At 37.7% G+C, this 14,345-nt stretch overlaps 1 protein-coding gene across 1 annotated transcript in view; it reads right to left on the bottom strand.

Moving 5' to 3' along the window:
• SLC2A13 (solute carrier family 2 member 13) overlaps positions 1 to 14,345 on the bottom strand; it is a 144,568-nt gene that overhangs the window by 30,698 nt on the left and 99,525 nt on the right. Inside the window, exon 6 of the mRNA XM_030238581.2 lies at positions 10,689 to 10,809. Within this exon, the coding sequence (XP_030094441.2) occupies positions 10,689 to 10,809 (121 nt within the window). The remainder of the gene's footprint in view (positions 1 to 10,688; positions 10,810 to 14,345) is intronic.

Here is a 14,345-nt window from a genome sequence, read left to right as displayed (position 1 = left end):
TACCAGCAGAGGACAGGACAGGGACTGGACACCTCCTGGTTCCCTCAGTGTCTGCACAAGAATCAATGCAGAGATGAACAGAGCAGAGCTGAATTTGCACTGTCTGTTCCATCTTGCTGGGTAACTCCACATAACCTCATGTAGAGCTGGTATCAGTAACCAGTTGAGTGGGAAGCACAAGATATTTTATTTATTCCTACTCCCATCCAGAAAAAAATGAGAGATTTGAGTATTGATTCCAGTGTCTGTCTACATGGCTGCTGGTTCAGCTGATCCCCTGGCTTTATTGGGTATTGCAGAATAATTCAGGTTGAAAAGGACCTTTAACACCATCAAATCCAACTGATCCTCCTGGTGGCATTCAATGTAATAAAGGCTGCTGGATTTCATGTTTTGCCAAATGTCAGAGGTTATACAGAGTTATTCCTAACAGAGTTACTCCTAACAATTTAAATAACTTAAAATTATTATTTTCCATGCTTTTTCTGAAGTTTGTCTTTCGGATTGAACAGTTAAAAGCAGCTCTATATAAACCTTTTATGTTTGTGCTAGGATTTCCTGTCATCCTATACAGTGAGTCCATACAATCAGACCCTGACTTCAGATTTTGGAGACAAGGCTAATTTATACCAGACAGAGGAAACACAGAAATCTAACACACAAGACTTAAAGCCACTTCAAATCTAACTCCCAGCAGGCTAAGAGCAGGCAGTTGCTATTCAGAACATTTAGTATTTTTCTGTGCCCTGTCTTATCACTGATATAAAATTTTATGGTGTCTTTGACGAGGTACATGGTCATTGCTTTTTCCAAGATGAAGATCACTGTTTTTTTTCTCCAAAACCCCAGCATATACACATTAAAGTTGTTCCATAACACAATAAAGAAACCTCTATCAGTCACTAAGTCTAATGATAATATAAGATGCACCATGAAATGAGCAAGGAAGATTCTTTTTTCAAAGAAGCCGTTAAAAAACAATCACAGACACCATGTGCTGAGGCTGCTCACTCTAGAAATAAAATATATAGCAGTTACAGGTTCCTTCTTCCCTCTAGACCCATTATTATCTGCTAAACTATTTAAACAATTTGAAATTGAGCACATTCTGACATACATGCTCATAGTGATATATATAATACAGGATATAGAATATATCAGGAGAAGAAATGCACAATTTAATATTTACTGACATGAAACAATTTCTACAGAGCTCATTCCTGTGCTCAGAAGTACCTTATCAGTCCTATCTATCTATCTCTCTCTCTCTATATATATATATATATATCAGAGGATGAATCTTTAAAAATATTGGTAATTCTTCAAATCCACACCAGAGATCAGTTATGGCCTTGAAGGCTCTATGAGAGTACACCTGGATGAGAGGATGTCTAGGTAGGAAAGGAAATTTGCATCCAATCATAAACAGGATATATGCTTCCTCTAGTTATCCTGAGATATTTATATTTGTGCTAAGTTTATGAGCTAATGTCTTGAAAACAAGTTCATCTGTGAAAAGCCAGTTCAACATTCCCAGGTAGGCTGGTGGTCTGTAAGACTGACAATTCAAGACTGAAATACCTGGGAGAGATGATTTGATTTTGATGAAACCAGGCAGCACTACAGCAGAAAGGTTTTACAATGAGCCTGTTTCACTCCCTGCTTGCCAGCTGGGCTCCTAGGCAACCCAGAGAAGGCAAGTGTCTGGACTTCAGATGCTGCAGCCTATGAGGCAGAGTAACAACAGCCAGGCTCCAGAGCTTCTCTGCAGATCAGGGGCATGAACTCAACAGAACAAAGTAGCCTGGCCTCTCAGTTTATGGGAGGCTGCCATGGAATGGGATTTGTGGGGTCCTGCTCAAACATCACAGCATGTTTGCTGAGGAGCTGACAGACTGTCAGCAGAGTAGATAGACCCATGTTACTGGGATATTTTCTGAAAAATCCCTAAGATTTTTTTCTCCTGGGAAGATGAGAAGCCTCAGCTTTTCCATGTTTTCCTGCTCTGGAATGTGATCTGGAGATGGTTTATCCAAACATGTGAATTGTTTTTAATTAATGACCAATCACCATCAGCTGTGTCAGACTCTGAGGAGTCAGACATGAGCTTTCATTATCATTCTTGTTAAGCCTTCTGATACAGCCTTTCTCTTTCTTTAGTATAGCATATATGATAACATAATATGATATGATATTATATATGATATGATACAATATGATGTAATGTAATATGATGTAATATAATGTAATGTAATGTAATGTAATGTAATGTAATGTAATGTAATGTAATGTAATATAATATAATACAATATATATCATCCCATACCATAAAATAATAAATCAACCTTCTGAAAACATAAAGTCAAATTCTCATCTCTCACCTCATCCTGGTGACCTCACAAACACATCCCCAACCCTGTGATTCCTCACTGATTCTGCCAACACACTCAACACATGTCCCCTTCATCCAACCCCACAGCAATAACTGATATCTAGAAAGACTGACAGAACCAATTTTGAGGTTCTTTGACAGCAATTTCTTGCCAGCCTGAGCAGCAGCAACTTTCAGAACGCTCTGCTCGGGATCAGCCTGCACAATTAACTGCTCCTGAGGGTAGAGGTTGATCACAAAGGCCTCAATGCCATCCTCTCTCACAGACATCTTACATTATGTGGATGAATTACTAATTGACTAGCTGTGGACATTTTTCTTGATACCAAAATTACTTTTTTCTTTCTTTCTAACAGTGTGGTTTACTAGGCTCTAATGCAGTCTCTAAAAATATTGAATTAAATCTCTGGCCTGCCAAAGTGACTCTCCAGGTGCTGAAGAAAGGTTCCTAACTACTTTTGCCCCCCTGCTTGGAACACTCCATACTTACATTTGTTTCATCATTACATTTTGCACTTTAAATTTGTAAAATGACCTTGTAAGTAATGACTCTCCTACAATTCTCAGAAGTCTTGTAATTTAAGATGCAAGTTTTACCTTGCCATTCTTTGTTGAGTGATTTAGCACTAAAAGACCTTTGCCCAGTGCCTTTGCTCTGCAAGCACAATTTGTCTTTTTCTCACACAATTTTGACTTTTTCAAGCTGAACCTCAATTAAAAAAATGTCATCAATTTTCATTTTTTGCCACATTTTGAAGAACTTTCAACTTTGCTCTCTATTTTCTGTTATCCACTTACAAAATGTATCAGTATGTTCCTATTGTCCAGCTACAGAAATGCAAACTGAACCTGATAATGCATTCTGGACTGTGCAGCTGTACAGGATATAGCACCTGATTTCATAATATTCTACTGCATGAGGAGCAGAACAGCCACTCAGAGTATCAGAACATCCCCAAATACAGACTCTTTTTGTGGACAGACTCTTTCCACTTCTTGCAAATCCATCATTCACACTGAGTACATGCTGCAGAATCAGCCTCAGTATGTGAAGAAGACTTTTTATGGGAAAATCTGATTGATCTGCTACATGCAAATTGGACTTGATGATCCTTATGGGTCCCTACCAACCTGAGACATCGTATGCAGGACATTTTACTCATGTCCTGTCTTGTCCAAAGAGTAAATTCCACTGTTGTGCACTTTTTTAACCCACTACCCCTGCTCTGTATGATGCAAATATTCATATTTCTGAAGATGGTTTTCCTCACAGAACTGCAGGAACAATAAAAAGTGACTCAGGCAGGAAAGGCTAAATGCAGGGACAGGAGGGTCATGCAGGATTAGCACATCCCACCCAAAGAGAATATAAGCTGCAAATCACTGCAGGCTGGAAGGAATGTCACTTTGACTGTGCTGCTTTCTCCTATTTCCAGCTTGCTGTTTGGCACCCTGGAAGCATGATCCTAGGCCAGGTGGATCTTTCACCCTACCCTCAGGTTACTCTTTGCTCCCAAGGTTGGCTATGTACACACTCTCTGCCCGCCTTAGCATGCAGTGCAGTTCCTTTCCATCTCCTTACAGAACAATAACAAGTTGGGATCAAGATTTCCTTGCTTCTGTTCTTGTATTCTATCTACAAGACACAAGACAATGTCTTTTCCTCCAGCCTTGAGCAACAGCAAATGGCCAAGGCAGCTGAGCTGAGCATCACTGCTCAGGCCAGGCCTGCTCAGCTGCACTGACCAAGGGACATGGGCAACTGATGAACCCAAACAGCCAAGGCTGCTCAACAACAAAAAGATCTAACCAAGGTCTTTTGGACAAATACTGCAGTAGACTTGTTAGCTCTGTTGGCATGTTAGGGTTTTGATACTTTCAGCCAGATATACAACTGAGGATCTTGGGGATTTTTTGACAAATGGCTTACTTCATTTTTATATACAAACTCATCTCAGTTAGGTACTAGAACCATGTTTAAAACTGCCTGATGCTTGCACCTGATGCTTGTGCTCTTTGCACAGGCTTCACTGCACCTCAGGCATGAAATTAAGCCTTTCTCTATACTTCTGATGGTCCCTGTGTTGCTTCCAGAAGTGAAGCATTAAATTCAGGTTACATATAACTGGACAAGAATATAGGGGATGCTTTAAGCAGTTAAAATGTGTGCTAACTGCAGATACCACTTCCAGCTGTTGTATCTGGGACACAGGATACAAATTACTTAGCAAAGAATGAGAAAAATCCAGTTGAACTTTAAGAGCACTTCCCTGCTATTATAAGAGACCAAGCAACAGAAGTGTATTTGCTAAGTTCTACCAACACTTTGTGAGATAACAAATGTATCTGTTTAGTGGTCCATAAGTAAAAGTTATAATTTGTAATCACAGCACTTGGATGCTAATTGCAGTTCTGCAGTTCACCACACAGATACTCCAACAGATCTAAATCACAGTTATGTTCAAGTATGATCAACCCTTTCTCATCTTCAAATCAGGCTCCTGCTCCATCTATTCCACTGAGATCATTCTTTGGTGTCCTCCCTAAAGCTCCAGACCAGCCCTGAATCTTTACCCTTCCTGATATGCCAGCTACATACAAATACATTCTCTTTCTTCAAACATTCCTTAAACCTTCTTCACAAAGGCTCCCATTCCTCAACTATGCAACATAATTTATACAGCCTCCCAGAAATTGTTCTCAGCCTCTTGGTGTTTGCTATTTGTGCTTTAGGTGTGGTGAGGATGTGAAGGTTCATCTATGCTCCTCACCTAGCACAGTCCTAGGAGGATAATGACTCTACAAACCCTGCCTAGTCCTTAGGGCTACCCCCCTACTGCTACCAGCACCTTGGCAGCTGAAATGCTGACATCACATGAGAAGTGTCCTGATCTACTTGCTTATAGGTATCAATTGCTTCTTGTCTTTGATGATCTTTTGTTCTCAATTTATAGAGCCTCCAACTACAGAGCTTCTTGATTTATTCCTGGAACTGAGCAGCACAGACAATAAAGAACAGAAACAACTGACTTACACAGGCCTTTATTTTGGACAGAGTCTGTCTCTGTAGAATAATTTGTTTTCCAAACTATTTTTCCAAAGAGACCCTACAGGCAGATACTCTATTTTCACCTTCCAGGCAGATCAGATAGAAGCCCTGTTCAAACTTGATTAAAATCATTCCTGTGTGACTAAAACCTGCAGACCTTGTAAAGTGTAACACCACCACTTTGGAAGATATTAAAAAATCATTCCCTAAGCATTGTTTTGGGTTTTGTTAAACAGCAAAGTCTTAGAAGTACTAGCAGAGATGTGAAGTGTTAAAAGGCTACTATATGAAAACACCTTGCTTCCTCACCAATGCAGAGTCTGAGTCACAGCATGTGAAAAACTTAACAATGGTTACAGGAACTGCATTGCACTCAGACATTATAGTTCAGGTAAGTTTCTTTTCAGATCTTTGAATGAAATGTGTTTAAAATGATGAGAGAAGGGTTTTTTCCACTCACATTAAAGATGCCTACTATATGAACTGACATATTCATTCCTACCCTTTATCATTTAAAATTAAATTACAAGTTTTGATTGAAAGGACCAACATGCCAGCACAGGGAAAATCATTACCAAGCAATATATCACTATATTATTTATTTAATAAATTTCAAGACTGTGTTGAGGTCATTTCACAGCTCTGCAACATAAACTATTAGAATTTTAACTATACTTCATAAGAGCTGGCAAAAGCATTCTCAGACATGTTTATCTCTTTATATGTTCATAATTTTCTGGCCTCAGTGGCCAAAACACATTACTATATTTATTATTTCAATTCTCAACTATCAGAAAGACCAGTAACTCAGGCACTTTGACACTGGAAAGAGAAAATGAGAATCATATTTTAACAAATACTGGTTCCATGCTACAGTGACATTATGAAAAACAGCAATGCCTAGTTTGCTCATAAATCAGATTGTCAATGAGTTCTCAATAAAATAAATTTCAATACCTAATACACCTACTATAGGCATCCTAAGGCTATTAAGTATAATAAAACCAGCTTCAATTACTAGGTTAGCTGAGTTTTTCAGGACTGATCACAATTAGATACTTCTTCTACACTCCTAATATATAATATATATATATATATATATATATATATATATATTTCTGTGCATTAGCTACCTTACTAAATGGCTATGCTGGAGTACTAAATATTGTTGCCTTCATCTCAGTGTATTTGTACAAAGGATCATGAACCACGTGAGGCTGACTAATTGAAAACTGAACAACAGAGTCCTTGTGTGCCCAGCACAGCTGGCACTGCCTGTGTTATTTTAATCAGTCTGAAGACAATCTGTTCAGGAAGGATTCTGAGAAACTTTGTGTGCTCAGGTATCATTTCCCTAAGATATGAGGGCTGGCCTAAGCTTAACACAATATTTACCATTTCTACATAGTAACTGACAGAAAAGATATTGCTTAGGCAGAACAGGTTTGCATTATGTCTCCTAGAGCAGACCAAGTTTCAAGAAGTGCAGAGAAAGACATGAACAGAGACAAAACAAGCAAGAATACAGAACACAGTCATTTTACAGAAATGGCTCAATGTCCCAAAGAGTCACATCATTGATTCTTTAAAGATTGGGAAAAGGTGGGAGGGTTGCTAATACATATGCCCTAACCTAAACCTCCTTCCAGAAGCAGGCAAGTTCCCAGGAAAAATGGGGATGTTTATAGAGTTTTGGTAGGTGGAATAATCATAGGAATGGATAGTTCATCTTTTCACTTCTAAGGTGACAAATTTTGGAATGGTGTTGCTTTGTATTCTTAAATTTACCTTTTGAGGTTTCTGTGGCCTTGATGACAAGTACAATCACAGCTGCTGAGGAGATTCAGATGAAATAAAACAGGTGGTCACACTGCAAATATCTATACAACCTCATACAGCTGAGTGTGAAAATGATATTTGATTAAAGGATGGTGCAGAGAGAAGCATTCACCCTGCCTCTCCTCAGTGAGATACATATCCACTTCCAGCTGTAAGGAGGCAAAACAAATTACAGTGTTTGGAGTACCCTGTTGAATTGGAGGTATTTCCATGATTCTTTTTTTTTTTTTTCACACATTATTGAATTATTTTTCGGCTGTTCAACTATAATATTGTACATCTCCAGACCAACTGAAAATACTTTATTTTACTTATTTTATGCACAGCATATCTTACTGGCTTGTTTTCTGCAACCATGTACAGGCGTCTTGTAACTCCATTTGCATGGCACAGCTCTTTGAGAACACAGAACTCAGCCCTACATGCTTTTCTGAGTTAGGACAATGTGCTCTTTATCTGCTAGTCTTTCTATCTTCATTGTTGTTCTAGCAGCAGGGATTAGTCTGTGCAGAGGAATATGGATCTGAAGGAACAACAAGCAAACAGACTGTTTGTAGTAGCTCTAAGGGTTCCTTAATGGACACCCACACTTTAACCCAATGGATTTACTAACATAAAAAGCATTTTTACTCTGTGTAGTATCAGTGCAGCTTCTGCCAGCAAAATAAATTCTACTGATGCTTTCATAACTTATAAATACCTTCTGACACACACAATCACAAATTATATTTAGGAAAGAGCCCCACACTCTGAAATGCCCAAGCTGCAATCAGGTTTAGACTTTAAGTTCACCTCAGCTCAGAGAAGCACTGTGTCCCCACAAGAGGAAGAGAACTACGAGCTGCACTTGTGCAGGCACATACTTAAAAGCAGTTACAGGGAACTGGCATTATGTGTTCATCTTCTGAACTCCTGCTGCCTTTTGCTTTTCCCAAACTTTCTGAGACCTCTTGAAGACTTGCAAGATACAATGCTAAGCAATCTGAGACACCAGCACTTTTACTAGAACAAGCTAAAATATGAGCAAGGGACCACTGCCATTATTTGACTTCCCTTTACTTTGATTGGATATTCTGGTTGTACCTGTCTCTAAAGCAACACTTGCTGCCCCTCACTGTGGATATACAAAGAAAATATGCAAGATTGATATTATACAGAGTAGACTTTTACTTCCAAAGCTTTGGGTTTGGGAATCTTTTTGATTCAATTTTATAACTGCCATGGGGAATACCTCCAAGGCCAAAAAGGAGAGAGAGGAGAGTCACAAAGCTCAGCCTTCAGCTTTTCCCTGGTTTGCAGTCCCCATCTCCTCTTCCTTACAAGACCATAAATGTTATGCTGAAGTTCTTCTAACCCAAGTGGAATGCCAAAAACACCACCTACTTTCTTGTGACAAAACCAATATTTTTTATTTCATTCAGCTTATTGAGAATGTGCATAGAAAGCAGGCACAGCCACTTTTCCAAGTCAGATATATGCTTGTATGTCATACGCTCCAGAAATAATTAATACTAATACTCATCATGCTGAAGGAATTCTTCCTTTGGCTCCATCTGGATCACACTTTGGTGATGTTTTGAGTTATAAAAATTTATACAGTTTTAGGTATACAAGTGTGAAAGTTATTATTAGACATATCAATCCCTACTTTTTTTGTACAAACCTTTTAAATACTGAGTGCTGTAGACTAATTCTGTGCTTTGTGGGCAAATGCATCCATTTATTATTTTCAGCTCTCCTGGCTTTTGTGTCTCTACTAAAGTACAGCATAAGATTAAAATAGAAGCACCTAAAGCTTTCCCATATGTTGCTCATTATTTCCCCCTCCATTCACTTTGATCTTTAAACAAAAAGCTCCTTCTCTTTCAAAATACTCTCAAATGAAAATATTTAAATTATTTTATTGCTCTTTTTCCAGCACCTTTGAATTTTTATTTTATCTGCTTTTCCCCACTTCACATCAGAAACAGAAATCACAACAGATTACAAGCATTCCAATAATTCATGAAGTAACATGCCTTTACGAGAACTGTCTGCTTTAATTTTTCATGCTTTTGCCCATAAGTGCACACACTGAAAGCCATGAAAATTTCCTTACTGACTGGCTGTGGTTAACTCAAACATGAAAATTCTGTTGAATATTTTTCTTTTTCTTTTTTTTAAGTAGGACTATCCATATTTCCTGTACATAAATTTTATATGATTTCAGGTTACATTAACCATCTAGCTTTATTAAATAATAAATTATGAGTTCTGCAAAGGGTGCATCTCATCTCTCCAAACATCCTTGCCAAATAGTTAACTGAAGTACTAGGCAAATCCTTCTCCCATTTTTGTTTTAATGTAATCTGATAGCAAAAGGAGAGCATCTTCCCCCTTCTTCCCTAGTCTGGTTAAAAGAGTAGTCTTTTAACCAGACTACTCTCCATTTTGTAGACAGGCCCATCTCAAAAATTGCAAATTATAGCTGACTCTGCTATAAGTAGAAGACAATTTTTAATACAGGAATCATTATATCTGATAGTATCCTGTGTTGTGGTTATTTGTAACTATTTACACTCAATGAAGACCTTCCATCCCCTCCCAAGTTTTCTATAAATCTTCAGATCTTCAGAATCTTTCACCTAAGACATTGCTCTGGCATAAGAAAAGCCATGAACTGTATTTCTAGCCAATATTGCCACAAAACCAGGAGTGTACCTCTCATTTCTTGATGGTTATTTCTACTACCAAAAGACAGATTTTGAACGTAATTTAGAATTTCTTCAGCCATTGAACTAGTCTTCTCTGAATAGGAAATTTTCTAGCCTGTCAGCTAAATGAACATAAGAGCACTCACATGTGAATAAACCCCACAAAATATAGAAAATGACACATTCTTAGACCCCCAGAAGTAATGTTATTTGAAACCATGACTGCATATGGAAAATAGGTCAAAGCCCACACATTTATTATAATTGTTTCTTGGTATGCAATTATCTGAATATTACTTCTTTCTGCTCAGGAAAACAACAGGCAAGGAACCCATCTTCTTGAAGAGTTTACAGCTGCTATACATGACAAGCAGATGAATAACAGCAAGCATTTTCATAAATTCCTTATAAAATATTCCTGATGTTGTGTACACTGTAACTTGTAGCAGGTGTGATATATTAGAAGAGGCATATGTGGAATTTGCCACTTAACCACCTTACTTAGTCCAAGAAATTCCAAAGGAATACTCAGAGAATTTAATCCAAGGTCTCATTTTCTCTACAGAGGGAAGTTAGGATTTTGAATTTAGATGTCTAGTTTAGGTCCTTGTACCAGGCTTTGTGAATGAATAATTGTCTATTACTCATGCTGGGCTTTAAAAATTAATTGAAAGCAGTCTTCAAGAAGATTGGATGAATGACCATGAAATCTCACCTGTATTTTGTGCAGGTAGAGTTTTGATGTGAAGGATCTGTTGGATTAAGTGTGATTCTTGGCGAGACCTGAGCTGATAGCAAAAATCCCGAAGCTAGGATAATGAGTGCTACAGCAGTACCTAAAAATACAGATAAAGAACAATGTGACACTTTTCTCCAGAGCACATGAAATAGTTCTCCATTGAATCAACCCTGCTTGGGAAAGCAAGGCACCCCATCACTATGCATACAGCATTCCCTAAGGAGTTGTGATGAGAACCTAAGAAAAATACTCTTTGCTACATCCACATCTTAAATTAGGTTAGATATTAAAGTCAAGTGCACCAGCTTTCATGTCCAGGTACTAAATTAGTAGGTTGAGACTCTTTTAATCTGTGGAATTGATGACTGCTTGAATGAACAGGTATTATTATTTTTGGCATTGAAAATAATGTTGCAAAGGTAAAAATTATTAGTGGCTTTGAAATCACCATACTTTTCTCCACTCCCACACCCAGACTTGCAGGCTTTTCTGTAAAACAGAAAGTAGCACCAGCTTTTTCATTGACTCTACTTCCTTTTGTGAAACTTGAGAAATTTGACTTTTCGCAGGAACAGAATTAAAAAGTGCAACATATCTTGTTTCAAAGAGCACACAGAACATCTGCTGGGAAGAAGTCCCCTTCCATCTTTTGGCTTCCATTTCCCCCAACAAATACTTTGTGCACAAGCTGGACAAAATCACAAGAGGAAGATGACAACAAGGGTTCACACTTTGTGCAACAGGTCATTACTGGAACATAACTCATATTATTTGCCACAAACACAATAAACTGTATCATTTTAATGAAAACTGATAAACCTCACTACTCATGATACTGCTGCTCTTGCTACTCAATGACACATTGAGATCTGTGCTGCATAAAGGTTTCCTAGATGGCAAACATACCAGAAGTATCTGAAAAAACTATGTGAAAACCTTTCTCAGAGATAAAAATACTATCTGAATTACCAAGATTTCTATAATAATGTTATCTGTGTATGCCTGTGGTGCAGCCACAGCCAATAGGCAGGAATGGCTGGACCACACATTGACCTGAACCAAGGCAACTAAGAGCTTAAACTCAGTCAAACTGTATGTGCAGAAAGCACCTTCCCACCATTAGATATTCCACACTTGGCTCTCTTCTAACTATGGCTGGTAGGTACACTAATAATCCCAGTTTTCAGGACAGGCTGGATATTGCATTAGATGTCCTGTACTTTCAAAATTCCAGAAACCAGACAGCAATTATATTTAGAAAGGGTCTATAATCTTACTTATACTTGTTCTAAATATGCTTTGTCTTTTAAGTTAACCAAATACACTAACACTCACTTCCAGTATCTCAGTAAGTATCTTGTTTCTTTGGAAAAATACTGAATATGTAAACTTGGCAAAGGAAGTTTAATGTTTTCATTCTGTGGACATTTTTCTCTGATGAACAAAACCAAACAATCACAGTGCATCATTAGCTCAGGTGGGAAAAAGAAAAAGGAAATATCCCGAAGATATTTTAGACCCCCCTGTGTTACAAAAAGAGATACAAATTGTACAATGCCCAAGTACATTTCAAATTGACAATTTCTAAAGGGAAAGAAGAAAACACAAATAAAATGAATAATATACTTGTCAGAGTTCCTGCATGTTTTCCAACTAACAGCTTTGAAGAAAGACATTAAAGAAAAAGGTCAGAAGAAAAATAAAGAAATTATACAGATAAGATAAAGAAATATATAAAATGGACAGGAAACTAAGACAAATCAGTAATTGTAGTAAAGAGAACTAAAACAGTGGGATTTTTTTCCAGAAATTTACTATAATTTTTCATAATGTTATCTGGAACGTTCCATTTTTCAAGAGTTTCTAACATTTTGAGAATGATAAAGACATAATGAAATCTAAAACATCTCTGCCAAATGTTTTCAGAAAGCAAGAAAAGTTGCACAAGATTACAAAATTAAATTACAGTATATTGGCTTTTAATCAAAATATTAATGTTACTCTCTGATTATACTTGTAGGTTTTTATCTAATAAACATCTAATCAATTAGGCTTTAGTAAAAACAAAGCCCCACATCCTTGTAGCAGCAGGCAAAAGCAGTAGTTTTGTCTTCATTTTATGCAGTGGGAGACTGGGGCATACCTGGCTTCCCCAAAGCCCAGAGAAGCTGCCAGTAATAACTTAGTGTAAATTGTAATGTCCTTAAAAATGCCAACCAAAGTAGAGCTGTGAGATATGTTTACCCCATGAGAAAACTCAACATGGAAAACAAATCCATCAGTAGATTTAGTAATTATCATTCTATTACACAGCCCTCTTGCTCAGGAAAACACATAATATCTACCACTACCTAAATCAAATGCTGCATGACAAAATTCTAACTAGTACAGAGGGATGATGTATGATTTCATGACTGTCATTATTTGTATTATCCTTAAGGAGGGATTGTAGGATAAAACCACATTAACCATTAGAGCTTGGTTCAAGTGATGCTGCAGACAGGCAGTCAGCAACCTGCCACAAAAAAGACCATTTTTACTAAACATAATTACTTTGTGTCCAAACATCATTAACTAATAACTCTTTAATGCATTATGCTCCATCATTAAGTCTGTGTCTTATTGCTGTATCCTTCTCTGATCCATGACTAACATGCTTTGTGAGAGACATTTATATCCACATTTCAGATGTACAGCCTTTGAATATGTTAAGAAGAGCCAAAAAGCCAAGAGTTCTGATAATATGAAAAGTCCATGTTGGTTATCACAGCTATACAGCTGGGTCCAGATAAGCAATAAACTCTTTGAAGGGGCTAGTCAGACTTATAAAATTATTTGGGCCAATTAAAAAATCAATCAATCAATCAATCAATCAATCAATCAATACTGTTTCAATAGGCATTAAAGGAGAGGCAGCACCCAAGATTTAGAGGATCGGTGCAAGGCCTGGAGAGATCCACACCACAGGATGACAAGACAACAGACTGTCTGGAGGCACAGAAGGACATATAAGGGAGATGTATTATAGCTGATGTGGAACAGACTAAAAGTAGCAATTTGAGATTTTTTTTTCAAATCTTTAAAATGTGAGAAACATCCTTTGAGCAACTGTGTACCAAACAATTAATGTCACTGTGTTGTTGCTGCTCTGCCTATATAAACACATTCAAATACTCAAGTGTAGATTAACTCAGCTGAGAGCTGGGAATTGCACATCCAGTGACATGGCAGCTGGTGTCCCTCTCTGCTGTGTTGCACTTACTAGAAATTTGGATCCTTGACAGCAACAGCAGAACAAAATATGAAGACATTAAACCTTTACAGCTAAATACTAGTGAACACTATTTCAAGAGGAGCAGGAACAGTTTCTCTTTACAAAACCCTGCTCTTGGAAACATCTGAACCTTCCAGACATTCAGCCAGAGGCAAGTTTGGTCACAGATCACTTCAGCAAAAACAAGCACAGAAGGCAGGAATGAGCAGGGAATTACCATCCTAACAGGACACACTGAACACAGGAAGGCTGCTTGCTCTGCCTTTCTCTGCTTTCAAGAAAAGACTATGTGATGAGTTAAGGTGTTTGAGTATTTGGACAAACTGTACAAAACCACAATTCTGTCTTTGTGTATCTCA

The sequence above is a fragment of the Serinus canaria genome, chromosome 1A (genome assembly GCF_022539315.1).
Source record: "Serinus canaria isolate serCan28SL12 chromosome 1A, serCan2020, whole genome shotgun sequence".
Classification (NCBI taxonomy): Eukaryota; Metazoa; Chordata; class Aves; order Passeriformes; family Fringillidae; genus Serinus; species Serinus canaria.
Note: the sequence above shows the minus strand (reverse complement) of the source record. Positions and strands in the feature narration are given on the sequence as shown.